The sequence below is a fragment of the Oppia nitens genome, unplaced genomic scaffold (assembly GCF_028296485.1).
Source record: "Oppia nitens isolate AA-2021 unplaced genomic scaffold, nextdenovo-longstitch-racon4-pilon3 scaffold5_pilon_pilon_pilon, whole genome shotgun sequence".
NCBI classification, from domain to species: Eukaryota; Metazoa; Arthropoda; class Arachnida; order Sarcoptiformes; family Oppiidae; genus Oppia; species Oppia nitens.
In genome coordinates, this window is record NW_026533243.1 from 5,655,368 (window position 1) to 5,669,354 (window position 13,987).

Here is a 13,987-nt window from a genome sequence, read left to right on the forward strand (position 1 = left end):
TTTAARTTTTTGATTACATTGCTATAAATTTACAAATTTRATAAATAATTAATTACAAGTGTCATCATAAAAKGGATTACATAAAATAAATGTAATACTATTTCTATTGCATTATTGATAATATAGTTGATGTTTAAAAGAAAATAATAATTGCATTTACATTATAATCAATTTTTTAAGATTTTAAATATTAATAAATACATGTATTGAATATAATACGGTAGTATTTATTTTAATTAAATGCTAAAATTAGTTATCAATTGAAACATAATTATTAATTTATATTCAATGGTATCTAATTGAATTGGATATCTAAAAATAAAATAAAATTCCATAATTTGTATATTTAAAAATATAATAATTATTAAGTTGTTTAAATAATTTTTATTAAAATTATAAGAACATAATTGCAGATTTAAAAATAAAAATACTTGAATTAGTAGGAATTTTCAAGGACTATAAAATGTTTTATATAATATTAATTGCTAGAAATTGCAAATAATTTTTTTTCATTTTTATTTAATAAAAAACTTATTTTTAAATGAATTATCTATATCTATGCATAACATTAATATTAAAAAATTATTTTGTAACGCTTATGTATGCTAATATTGTCAGTTATGAAAATTAAATAACACATTAATCATTACTAAAATGATTTGTAAAACAAAATTACAAAAGCTGTAAACAATTAAAATAAATTTATTTAATTAAAATTAAAATATTAACATAGAAAGTGTTTATATTTAGAAAAAATATGACTAATGCTAATTCATTTATAATGTGTCAAATTAACATATAATATATATATATATATAAATTAATATTAAATTAAATTTTCAAAATGATTTGTTTAAACAATTAATATAAAAGCAAACAATTCTAGTGTGATATTACAAYAGCCTTCAAATTACTATTTAGAAAATTAATTATTATTATTATATTAATATTAGATGCTATATATAATTTATATATATAAATATATAATTTAAAAGACAGCGAACCTGACATTCAAGCTATGAATTGAGGCTATTATTTAGGTTTGAAAACCACTGGATCTCGAGAGTAAGTGTGTGTCTCAGCACAGGTATCCTTGAGGGCCTTCATTCAGTATTTTAGTGTCATTGAAATAGAAACTATAAAAAAGCGTTTGATTTCACAAATCATTTTTAAGCGAAAGTTTTATAGTTTTTAAATCAATCAAAAATGAAAGGTTTATATTTATGGCTCGTTTTGTGGGCTATTGTTATGTCAATTCAAGTGAGCGCTCAGTTGTACTTTAGAGGAGGTGGTGGTTGGGGTGGTCCCAGTTATAATAGTCGTGACGGACAGGGATACAGTGGAAATGGAGGAATTGGTATTTTATATTTTTTTAAATAATATTATTAAATTAATAATAATTATTATTATTTATCAATTTAAAGGTTTACGACAAACAGGTGCCACTCTCGGCAATGTATTGGGTGGAGGCTATGGAGGAGGACTAAGAGTTATAGCTCCCGCACCCCGTGGAGGTTATTGGGGCTAATTTGATGGTTAGTTTATATTATATTACAAAACTGCTAAAGAAAACTGCCAAAAGTAAATTGTGTTATTTTGATTCATCAAAATATTCATTATATAAATATTCATAAATTATGAAAATAATATTGTAAAAAAATAATTTGACTATTGATATCATTAAAACTATTTTTAATAAAAGCAAAAAATTGTTTTGTTTAATATTAGTTTAGTTTATTAAATATTTATTTATAAATAATTGAATAATATTTATTAAGATACAATTATAATAACAAATAATATAAATCGATTTATATGATTATTTAATGTTTAATATTTTATAATATAAATACTTTTTTATTTTAACATTATGATAAAATGTGTTAGTTTCTGTAATAACTAGTTTATCAAATTATCATTTATACGATCTTAAAGTTTAATAATATAAAATAACAAAATATTTAATATTTAATATTACAAATATTGTATGTAATGAATAATATGCTGTGAAAGCATAACGGAAGTTGACTTTGAGATAGATATTTAATATTATCTATATATCGTTTAATTAATTTATATAAAAATGCAGGTTTTATAGTTTATATTTATTGTATAAATGCAGTAAACAATTTATTATAGATTTTTACTCTAAAATACTGTATTTATAAAACATTGCATTACAGTTAGACTCAGTAATATTCAATAACACTAATTAGTGGTTATCAAAAAACCAACTTTTATGTGGAAAATACACTTTGGTTTAACCCATAACCTACCCGTGCACTTAATATTTGATACGTAAAAACTGATAAATAATTATTCAAAAATACATTAAAAATTAGGTTAAACTTAATATTTTTTCTCAATATATTTCTGACTGACTAATATTTAAATGTATTAAATTCAAACATTAACATAAATGTATTATTGTGTAAAATATGTAGTAAAATAAATTCTAATATAATATCAATTTTGTTTATATTGTACTACTATTATAAAACAAATACTATTGATATATATATATTATAGTTTGAATTATATTTTATTTTCTAAAAACAATACAAATACACATTTTTTCAATGTTTACGTATAGTTCAACAGCAAAAAAAGTTTATCGAAAATTCATTTGGGAATCCAATCCAAAACTTTCACTCACTCTTAAAGTTTGTATATTTAAACTGTTTTATGTGTTTTGGCGATCGATAGACGATAGACTTATACATAGAGTATATATAAGTAAAATTTTTATTTGACTTTATTTTTACTGAACAGTTGAAATATATTTCTTATTTTATTTTTTTATAGAAGCGAGAAAACAAATATTTTATTTTATATACTATTCAAATAAATTATTCATTTGCTGAAAAAATAGTAAAATATAAATTCAATTCACTATATATAATATAATGAATATTTAACATATATTTTAATGCATACAACTGTAGGGAAAATTCGTGTCAAATAAATAAAGTACTTTATAATTGCAATTTACTTTTTGCTCTCTCTCTCTCTCTCTCTCTCTCTCTCTCTCTCTCTCTCTCAATTTGTTTTATTCAATTTAGTTTTCAAAGGTTAAAACAATAATTCATAAAATAATATATTTTGAGCTTACTTTTTGTTTTATATAATATATTCTGATATTTATTTATTACTATAAATTGTTTAATTATAGACTCATATAAAATTATAATTATAAGCTATAAAAACTACTAATTTTTTTATTATTTGGCGTTTTACAAATATTATCAATTTTTATATTAGTTAGGTATTATAGTTTAATAAATGAAATAAATTTTTAATAACTAAAACTAAGGTATAGGAATTGTGAAATATTTTATTTTTGAAGTAACTTTAAATGTAGTTTTGTTAAAAATAATAATATTTTAATGTAAAAATCTAATTACAAAACATTGAATCGTTATTTATTATTCATTTTGAATAGTTGTATAATTAGATATTTATAGATTTTCTTTATCACTTAGTTATTCTTACTAATATTTTTTTTATTATAATAATTATAAATATGTATAATATTTTTTAGATAAATTGCCTAAAATTTAATTAATAAATTGTTATAATTAATGACGTAAAATTGTTACATATTAATTAATTTTTCTACAATTATTTTATTTATTTAATACAGATATTGATCTAATAATAATAATAACATTATTATTGTTATTATTATCATAAAATAGTCATTATTTGCAAAATGATAACAATCGCTAATGATTTTATATAATTAATGTTTTGTTTTGAGTTTCTTTTACAATAAAAATCATTATAAAGTTATTTATGATTCATGTATTCAATATTTTCAAAGTATATATACAGTAATCTACTATAATATATATTTCTCAATATTAGTGTATTTTTAATTTATTTTTAAATTATGAATATACAGAAATTATTTTATTGAATTAAATTATTTAGATTAATTAATAGTCATTCAAAATAATGAAACAATATAAGTAATATTAATATTATTATAAATTTATCAATAATTAAATACATTGTTTGTATTTATGATTTTTTTGTGACAAATGTATATTTCATTGATTTGTAACAGTCTTTTTCAGAAATGTCATTAATATTACATACAATCTCTTTGAAACAAAACWTAATTTTTTATTAATTTTTACAATATATTTAATTTTAATAAAACCAATGCACTAAATATCATAAATATTTCCATATCAAACTTTATATCAATGTAAACAGTAATTCAGTTTATACTGTTTATACTGTTTTTAGTGATATATTACAATCCATATGAACCCTATTTTTATCACTCATCTATTTACAAATGATTTATTTTCTATGTTGTATATGATATATATGATAGTATTTTTTATGATTGTTTTTTATTTACAAAAAAATGTATTATTTTATGTTATGTCAATAGATATATGAAATTTAATTTTTATGAACCAAACTATTCGCTTGATTTAAGATAAATACTTTTTTGATTTTACAGATGACTTGTCGAGAGACCAAAGACTTTTGTGACTAATCTCTTGATAAAAGAGATCTACACTTCACTGCAATTGGTTTTTGTAATCAATCATTGATTTTTTAAATGACAAAAACAAATACTTTTTATTTCAAAAAATATTTTTATCTATTGTATACTAAAAACATAAATATAAATAATATTGGATTCAATGTTAATATGTCAATAATGTCAAAATAACCCAAAATTGACATTACCTAGAGCATATTTTTAATAAAACCATATTTTTTGCAATAAAAACTTTTAAATTAAAAACTCATTTATTCTGTTTGCTATAAATTGATATTTCGTAACAAAAGAAATGTTTGTTTTTTTGTAAATAAAAAAATTATAATTATTTTATAAATAATGTTATGTAAAGTAAATTTAATTATTTAATTTTTTCATATATTTTAGTCAATGTGCTAGGATAAAAAACATATTATTATTATTAATGACTATATTTTAGTTTCATTCAGAATAAATTGAATAAATAAAATAAAAATAATTGCAAAATCTAGCAATTTTAAATAAATTACATATTTTATAGTATTATAATTATTGTTAATTTATGAATAGATAATAATTATAGAGAAAATGTTATAACAAAAGTTGATTTCAATAAATTGTGTTGACTTAGAGTGAGATTAACTCTATTAACAGAATCTCCCCAAACATCCCTCAAAAGTGTGTCCTCTTTGTCGATCACTTTATGATCAAATGCAACACTAAATAAATTGGTGTCAAATGTCATAAAAAGACTGTCAGTGTCTTTACCGGTAAACTTCAATATAGATTCAATCTGTTTAGGTTTTGGATGACTTATAAAATGTAAAATCAATGGTTTTATCCATTTTTTTAGTTCGTATTCATCTTTTATAATAATCTTATTTATTTTTCTGTTAAATTCAATACTTCTCACATATGTTTTGACGTAAGCTTCAGTAGGATAAGCACCTGCAATGTCAGCACTAAATTTAATTATATCATCAGTGGCTGAATAGCTGACATTTGATGCAACGTATTTGGTTCCATCCTTTTGTAAAACACCATTAATGGTGGGACAGTTGTGCCATTGACTTTGCATTAACCATATTTTGTACCTATCCTTAGCAAATGTCTCATTTGTATAAACACCGACTCCAACATCAATAATAAAAGGCTTTCCATTGAAATATATGATGAAATTTCCGATATCATTGTGATTATGACTCTCATGATTAGTACCGGCTTTTCCCGCAAGAAACAGGCCATCACTCGTACCTAATAGTAATTGTAATAATTTTCAAACTTATTTTTTAAATAATCAAAATAAATATTTAAAAAATAATAATATAATACCAGTTTTGGTACGACTGGCAAACACTTGAAGATCTTTAAAATGAACATCACATGGAAATGGAGAACTTGGTTTGATTGTCTTGATCTCCGAATATGTTAACAAAGTTGATATAAAAACCGATAGACTGCCTAAAAAGTCAGACACAATATTAATAGATTTGTAATTGTCTTGTTTGGCCACATATGACGAGAACTCTTTCATAACGGTGTCGTTAAAAAGTTTTCCGTATTTAAAGACAGCTGAAGCCTCGGGAGTGAGTATTGCGTGCGCGTCGGCAAAGTTGATGTACTTGTCTTCAGAAATATGTACTTTAAATATAAAAGAACCCATCGATTGAATCAATTGATTGTTTTTCCAATTAATCTTTCCATTGGATACAGTAGTTAATAACTCTAAGTAATCAATAAGTCTTCCCGCAGCCCAACCCCAATAGGTCGGCCCTTCATCACAACCGCCATCATTGGGATATTGATTAATAAATATATCAATACTGGCTATACTTCTATTGACAATCTGATTGCGAGACTTTTGATCGTCAATACCTAACAGAGCTGTTTTCAAAATGTTTGAATTATCCCATGAATTATGATTATTAACTCTCTGTCCTTTAAATCCCATCCAAAAGAACTCGTCGTTATGAAGATATGGATAAGTTATGCGACGATTTAGTTCATAATCAATACGTTTGATAAACATTTTATTGACTTTTTCTAACGACTCTCTTAACAATAATTTAATTATCGATACCGTGGCCGCCATTTCACCCACTCTTAAATCTATTATATTTTCTTCAGGATCTGGAAGGCCGGGACCTATTATGCAAGCAATTGTATTGTATTATTAAAAATCAAAATCAAAGATAAATTTACATATTTATGAAATCAATGTATGAATAAATAAATAAGTTATAAATTAGTATTGTATATAAAAATAATTGAAAAGCACTTCATTTATAATTTATAAGCAAAATCTTGATTAAGATTTTAATCAAAAAATTATCTATTAATACAATTGAGTGAAATAAGAGGACAGTCCTACCGGCTTTCTGTATGTTCATATGACCCGGTGTTTCCCAACTGCTCTCTTCCAATATAAGCCACAATCCGTTACATATTTGGCTCATATAAGTGCCATTTCTGGTCAATAACTCTCCGATAACCAGATTAACCAAATGAACTCTTCTTTCAGTATCAGTTGTCTCAAAGTTAACCCGATTTCCGGTTGTCATAAATTCAAGATATTGTGAAACCTTGTCATACATATGGAATGAAATAAGATTAAAGAAAATATTTCACCAATAAATTTGTTATATAAATATATAATATATTAATATTATATTAATACCAATTTGGAGATCCACTGCTGTTTGTTTGATTTGTCTGCCTTTCCTATCAAATATACTTTTATATCGTCAGGCAATTCATCGAGACTTTTCAATATCGACTTCTTATAGTTTTCTCGAAATATATTAATGTCATCAAAAGCGTCAAAACCACCGGCGCTTTTGAATTTGTCAAATAYATAATTACGGTTTTCATCACATCTATAGGAGACTATAATTGAAAGTAAAAATATTGATAAAATTAGAATAAATTTCAACATCTTTTATATTTCTATTTTTTTTAATTTCTAAAGCAATAAATTAAATAAACTTATTTATATTTAAGTTTATATACTGTAAATTTTATATATAAATTTTAATACTGTAGTTGTGATTAACAATTTTGTTGACAATTATACCTTACGGTATTATGCTTACAAAATTGATATGATATTATCAATTAATCTTTACATTTATAATATTTTATTTATTTATATCAATATTATTATTATTTAATTTAATACTCAAGCCATGAATCTCATAGTTTAATACTTCAAATGAACAGTATTACAGTATACTTATGATATTTAAAATAAAAAAAAGTTTATTATTTGAAGGTTATTATTAGTAAACTAAACTGTATTATAATTTATATCATAATACCACATAAACCTAATATTTTTGCACTGATGATCATTAGTAATATATTTTGTTTAAGTAAAACTAAAGTAAACTAATTAATAATTAGAATAAACTTGATTAGAATTAATTAGTTAATTTGCGATGGGTTTAAAATTACAAAAATTATTGATTTATATAATTTTCTTTTCAAATAAATAATTTTAACATAATTTTTCTAATTTTATTTTTAATTAAAATTAATTTACTATTTAAATAAAATGCTAAATAAATTTTCATTATTTTTGTACTTATTTTTTGTATTAAATAAATTAATTTTTAAGTAATAATAAAATTCTATAYACAAGTTTTATTGCAATATGTGTTATAAAAATAAATTGCTCTAAATTTATCAATTTTTATAGTTATGTAAAACACATTTTCGGTAAAACATATTTTTAATTTATTAAAAATTTTAATTTACTAACAATGATCAATAAACAAATCATTAATTTTATTTTAATTAGTCTATTATTGATGTTTTTAAAGTTTGTTGAATCAGAGGTTATCACTGATGACATCCAATTTGATGATTCAACAGAATTGAGTAAAGAAGACGAAGAAATTGAGGTCAACTATTCTGATGATGGTATGGATACTATTTTGGCTTAAATCTATATTATAGACAGCCAGCAGTTTATGTTAGTTTTATTACTTAATTATTAATTAGTTAGGGTGAGTGTGAGGTTAGGAAGTGGTTGGGTGGGTGGGGGTGGGTTTGGAGCAAATAATTTTCTACTGGCTGTCTATAATATAGATTTATTCCACTATTTTTATTATTTATTATTATTATCTTAAAACTTAATATAATTAGACTCTGAAGGGCTAATATTTAAAGGCGATGACAACACTAAAAGGAGTATGTATTTGATGTAAAATAAATAAATTATTAAATTTAATAATTAATCTAAAATTGGAGTTAAAATTAAAAATATAGCAACAAATGTCATAATAAGAGAATACTATTCCGGTTGTGTTAATATCAACAGTGATGTCGACAAACTAACCACCAATTTGTCGGTCATAAGCAATGAAAGTTGTCTTACAGTCTATAGATTTGCCGCATTTGAGATCGTTTACGACATAGTCTTTAAAAACGGATCCATTGGTCAGACAACTGTTGATTTGAATTTACAAGACAGTGAAAGAACCATAGGTTTACTCATCAAACTTAATATATGACTATATTTTTAAATATAATATATTATTTATCTATAGACACAATTACAGTGACATTAACAGGCATAGTAAAGGACGGGTACCTAAAGGGCGCTCATTTTCAAAGCATTATAATATATCCTGTTATTAATGACAGTAATTGTTTAGCAGAACCAGGAATTACAGAATTGCAATCAAACTCTGCATCCGTGGCATTCATATTACTGGTCAAACCATCAGACGATTCCAATGATTTGATATCAGGTCGGACTCCCAAACTTCCCGAAGCGTTTGACTGTTTTGGCAACGCTTCTATCAATTATAAGCCGGGACTCATTAATATAAATCAATATTTTTTTTAAATACTACTATAATTATGCAATCAATTTTAACTAAAAACTCAATATTTTATTTATGATTTAATTTATTAGAATATTATTAGAATATTAATAAATAAAATAGATATAAAAATAAATACATCAATTGTTTTAAACTTAACAAATATAGAGATTAAATCTCAACAATAATTTATATATTAAGGATAGTGTCAGTTGATATACCACTACTGAGCAATGGGCTATCATTGTACTCTGCATTAGCATCGGCCAGTGCGCCGATAATGTCCAGTAATAATTGGCGACTGAGGTCACGTATTAGTGGCAATCGGGCCACTTTGGGGAACGACTGTACTATAAGATTGAGGGCGTGTTTCTTCATTTCATTTGCTTTGATTTTATCGGACGCCTCCAGTATTTGAATGACATTATCTGCCGTAACATTAATTTCAAGATTTTGCTTACAAAATGTCTGCAAACGATTGTTTGTAAATCCATAGAAGTTGGGAGCAGTAAATAAATATAGACTATCCTCTGGAGGCATATTGACTTCACCATAATATATATAACGCAATAATGTCTCAAATGATTGAACCGATGGCACCAATTCACCGATAGTGACGGTCACCATATTGTTCTGTGGTGGCAATGACCGAAACATGGCCTCAAAATAAGCTGAACGAGCAGCTAATACACTCTTATGAGTACTAATTCCGTGAGATCCTACCATAAGAGTAATGTCGCAAAACTCTTTACCAGAAGACGTAAGAAACAGTTCCATATCCTGTTCAAGAGTTGTGCCAAATGTTGCCGGTTTCCCATTAGTCTTATCGCGACTAAGACTAGACGTATTTGGATTACAATGCTTTGAGTCTAAATTAGATCCAAATGTACGAACGTTTGGCATTTGTTTTCGTCTAATAATCTCAACCATTAAAGGCTGAGATAATGTCTCAAATTCTTTGCTCATAACAATGTGTGAATAGTTTTGCTCTTTCACTATAAATTTCATACAAAACTCCTATCAAATATAAATCAAAACATTATTTCTATTAATTTAAAGAATCAAATAATTTGCAAAATTAAATATTACTTTAATAAAATCCAATTTCAATTGAGTGGCATTTTGAATGGCAACCAATACATTGGAGTGATTGATTGCGGCGTTCAGATACAGTACACACAAGTGCTCTAATCGTTTCATTTGAAATCGTACGGCAAGAGTATAGACATCCATCATCAGTAGGACTATCTTATTACTTAATGGATCCTTTGATTTCTTGTTTGGATCAATTCTATCCGTATAGATATAGTTAAGCACCAGTTCCAGTGCATCCGGATTCACATTCTTCAACATTATCTGCAGACGTGGCTTATCATCGAAACTATTTTGTCGATCCATTGATGGCAAACCAGAATCTAGTCTTAAGTCTTGTGCGGCTCTTATTTTATTTCTCAAGTAATGAGATCGCGCGGCACAGAAAGCTATGTGTGCCGGGATTGTCGTCACTTGTGTACTATCATTGTTGCTGACAATAAACTCCAAGTCATAAAAGTTTACCTCTTCTTTTGTATGTTTCTTCTCCAGAAGTCGTCCAAAATCGTCATGAAGAGTACATTTTGGATAACATGAAAATTGAAATCGAAATAATTCACTGCTTCGGGTGTTATTGTCAATTGTTCCGCCAAACACATACATAGCGTCACTGATAACAGTGACCGCATGAAACAAACGACTAGATGGCACTTCACTATCAGATGATGGCTGAACCACTGACCAGGTTTTGGTGTCCAAATCAAAACTATATAAAATAATATTCAATAAAATTTAAATAGAATTAAAACTAACAAAAAATAATTACCGGTATATGATTAATAGCGATAACCTACCTGTGCAAATCACTGGGAAGGGTTGAATCAACTGCACCTCCAAACACATATAAGTGTCGATCAAAAGCAACCATTGTATGGCCATAACGTCGAGATGGCGGCGGAGGTGCCCTCTCAAGATGTGTTCAGTTGTGGCAATTCTGGTCCATCTGTTTGTGAAATTTTTAATAAGTTTTATGAATTAAAAGAATTTAAAGATTAAATGACATTACGTTTTGGTTTTGAAATGAAATTGAAACAAATCGTTTGTCATTTTAGCTCCCGATTGACCGCTAAACACAAACATACAATCGCGGGCAACGGCTACAGGAAAATTACAACAAGTGGGCGGACAGTCACCGATTTGCTGTACTTCTTCCCAAACTCGATGATCACCGGTCAATGGTATTGTCCACATGTCATTAAGCCGAGCATTGCCATCATAACCAGCAAAAATCCATAGCTTTTGGTCATAAACAGCGCATCCATGTGCTGATCGGGGGACAGGCATTAACTTTGTGTCAAACTTCCACTCTGTCCAGTGGCCAGAAGTGAATTTGTATTCATATAAATCGTTGCGATTTGTTAAGTTTGAGTTGGAGTGTATATCTCCCGTATAACCTATTGGTGACAATTAAATYAAACATTGATTACATATATTAATGCCAATAACGACAAATGCTTACCGCCGAAGACAAACATCGAATTTTCGTAAACAACAGCCGAATGATGATAACGACTGGTCGGCGGAATTCCTAACGTGAAGGCCCGACACCAAGAGTTGTCGATGACATCAAATCGCAACAAATCATTCAACATATGCTTTCCGTTGTCGCCGCCGAAGACATAAATCGCCGACTTATAGCTGACAATCGTATGTTTGGACCGACGGCTGCCCACAAATTCATCGCATTCACAACATCGTCGCCATCGGTGGACAGTTTCCATTGGCCCGAAGTCCAGACTCAAGTATTCAGAACCGCCGGTACTTTGTTGGCCACCACTGCGGACATTGGCATCCATTGAGTACAACACTAATCACATCGACTGACAATTCAATCAATATTTACTGTTAACTCAACTCTTCATTTAAAGACCACTCAAATGTAATAACAATTACAAACTTTTATATATATAATGCAAACATTATATTCAATACAATAGTATTATTCTAAAAGTCCCAAAACACACAACAAGTATTGACATGACTTTATAAATAACATGTGTTTTAGTCTTAAAAATGTTTTGAAATAAATATTAAACTGTTTTTTAACAAACATTTGATTTTTAAATATTTATTAGTAATTAGTGACCAAATTGTCTGTTAATTAATAGTTATTTATAACTATAATAATGAGTCGTTTAGTGTCGGCTTTCAAGACATTTGGTCAGCGCTTGTCCTCTATATCACTGCCTCCTCTTCCTGAGAAACTTCGCGGCGGATCTATTGAGAGAGGAATGGAGTACTTGAAGAATGTGGTCAATGATTACAAACAAGTAATGATTGATACGAAAGACGAGTGTCGACACCGACCTCTTAAGGCATCCGTTTATGTCTCATTGATGTCGGCTTTTGGCTACTGTATGGCCACAAATCCTAATGAAAAAGATTTGACACAACAATTGGTTGAGTGTCACAATCTATTGTCAGCGGTTCCCAAATCCATAACAAACACAAATTCCTGTGATTTTGTTTTATATTTGAATCAATTAGTGAACGAAAAACTCTTGATTCACCAAAGTTTTGGATTTTTTTCAGTCCTATATCTAAGTGATTATCCCGAAGATTGTTGTCTTTATGAAAATCAATGTCCGTATTTGCGATCAACTATAAAATCATATATATTTGACCGCATTGTTGATATCGGTTTGATTGGGAAATACCGGCTTTTGGACACCAAAATGATTGACTATGACATCAATCCTCTTGAGTGGCAAACTTCATGACATTAATAGACTACACTATAGTTATAATATGTACCGATAAGTGGTATTTAGTTTTGATTAAATCATATACAAGTGTTTAATGCAAACTATTAAATATATAATTTATTTGTTAATAAAATTATCATAAATTTATTTGTTGGTAAAGTTTTTTTTTACAAAATTGATTATTAAATTACTAATAAATACTCCAATTTATTACAATATCTATTTTTTTTAGCTAAACAGTTGTAAATTTTTCATAACTAAATTTATTTGATTTTAATAAACTATAAATAATAATAAACTCACATTAACTCAACCGACACCTGCTATTAATCAAAAAGGATAGTCAGCTTTTTAGATATTTTATTTGTAATTTTGCAAAAAAAAACAATTTATTTAGAAAATTGATTTATAATATAAATTTTATATTATACAACAATTTTATTGATATTTATATTAAGTATATCGATATAATTTATAAACAGATAGTTGATGTCTACTTTTATACCCGTCATAAGGTAAACATAATTTTTATTTAATTGTGGTATAAGTTTGATCAAAATCATTGACCATAAATTGATCTATTCTAAGGTCATTTTGAACTCAATTATTATTTATAAATTTAAATATTAATTTTCATTAAAAAAGGATTGTCTTATAAAACTTATTTATTTATTTATTTTCATTAAAAACACATTTACTGTAATTTAGCGCAGAAACACATGTATAGAATATTCATAATAATTTTTAGGAAAAATTTTTTGTTATGTAAAACAACTATATTTATTATCTGTGCATATTTTAAGTGCAATTATTTACAAATATAATTAATTAAATAATCATAAACAGTTATGATATGAATA

At 26.2% G+C, this 13,987-nt stretch overlaps 4 protein-coding genes across 5 annotated transcripts; 2 read left to right on the forward strand and 2 right to left on the reverse strand.

Moving 5' to 3' along the window:
* Positions 1-1,111: 1,111 nt before the first annotated feature.
* Positions 1,112-4,535, forward strand: LOC128960882 (uncharacterized). Of its 2 annotated transcripts, XM_054307039.1 has the most exons (3): positions 1,112-1,357; positions 1,425-1,535; positions 4,478-4,535. In XM_054307039.1, the coding sequence occupies exons 1-2, from the start codon at positions 1,207-1,209 to the stop codon at positions 1,526-1,528; spliced, it is 255 nt and encodes an 84-aa protein (XP_054163014.1). In that variant the 5' UTR covers positions 1,112-1,206; the 3' UTR covers positions 1,529-1,535; positions 4,478-4,535. The 2 variants fall into 2 exon arrangements, with proteins under 2 accessions (XP_054163014.1, XP_054163013.1); XM_054307038.1 differs by lacking the exon at positions 4,478-4,535 and having other exon boundaries at positions 1,425-1,618.
* A 370-nt stretch (positions 4,536-4,905) lies between these two features.
* On the reverse strand, positions 4,906-7,852 carry LOC128961605 (uncharacterized). The gene is made up of 6 exons (XM_054307858.1): positions 7,819-7,852; positions 7,179-7,387; positions 6,873-7,083; positions 5,834-6,646; positions 5,145-5,755; positions 4,906-4,917 (listed from the first exon to the last, which is right to left on the reverse strand). The coding sequence occupies exons 1-6, from the start codon at positions 7,850-7,852 to the stop codon at positions 4,906-4,908; spliced, it is 1,890 nt and encodes a 629-aa protein (XP_054163833.1).
* A 1,667-nt stretch (positions 7,853-9,519) lies between these two features.
* On the reverse strand, positions 9,520-12,309 carry LOC128961606 (leucine-zipper-like transcriptional regulator 1). The gene is given in 6 exon segments (XM_054307859.1): positions 9,520-10,347; positions 10,420-11,128; positions 11,217-11,325; positions 11,328-11,365; positions 11,429-11,816; positions 11,882-12,309. Coding segments are annotated over 6 exon segments (2,409 nt in total). The 5' UTR covers positions 12,219-12,309.
* A 161-nt stretch (positions 12,310-12,470) lies between these two features.
* On the forward strand, positions 12,471-13,226 carry LOC128960879 (uncharacterized). Its single transcript, XM_054307035.1, has one exon. It carries the CDS (start codon positions 12,549-12,551, stop codon positions 13,140-13,142), a length of 594 nt encoding a protein of 197 aa, XP_054163010.1. The 5' UTR covers positions 12,471-12,548; the 3' UTR covers positions 13,143-13,226.
* Positions 13,227-13,987: the final 761 nt, after the last annotated feature.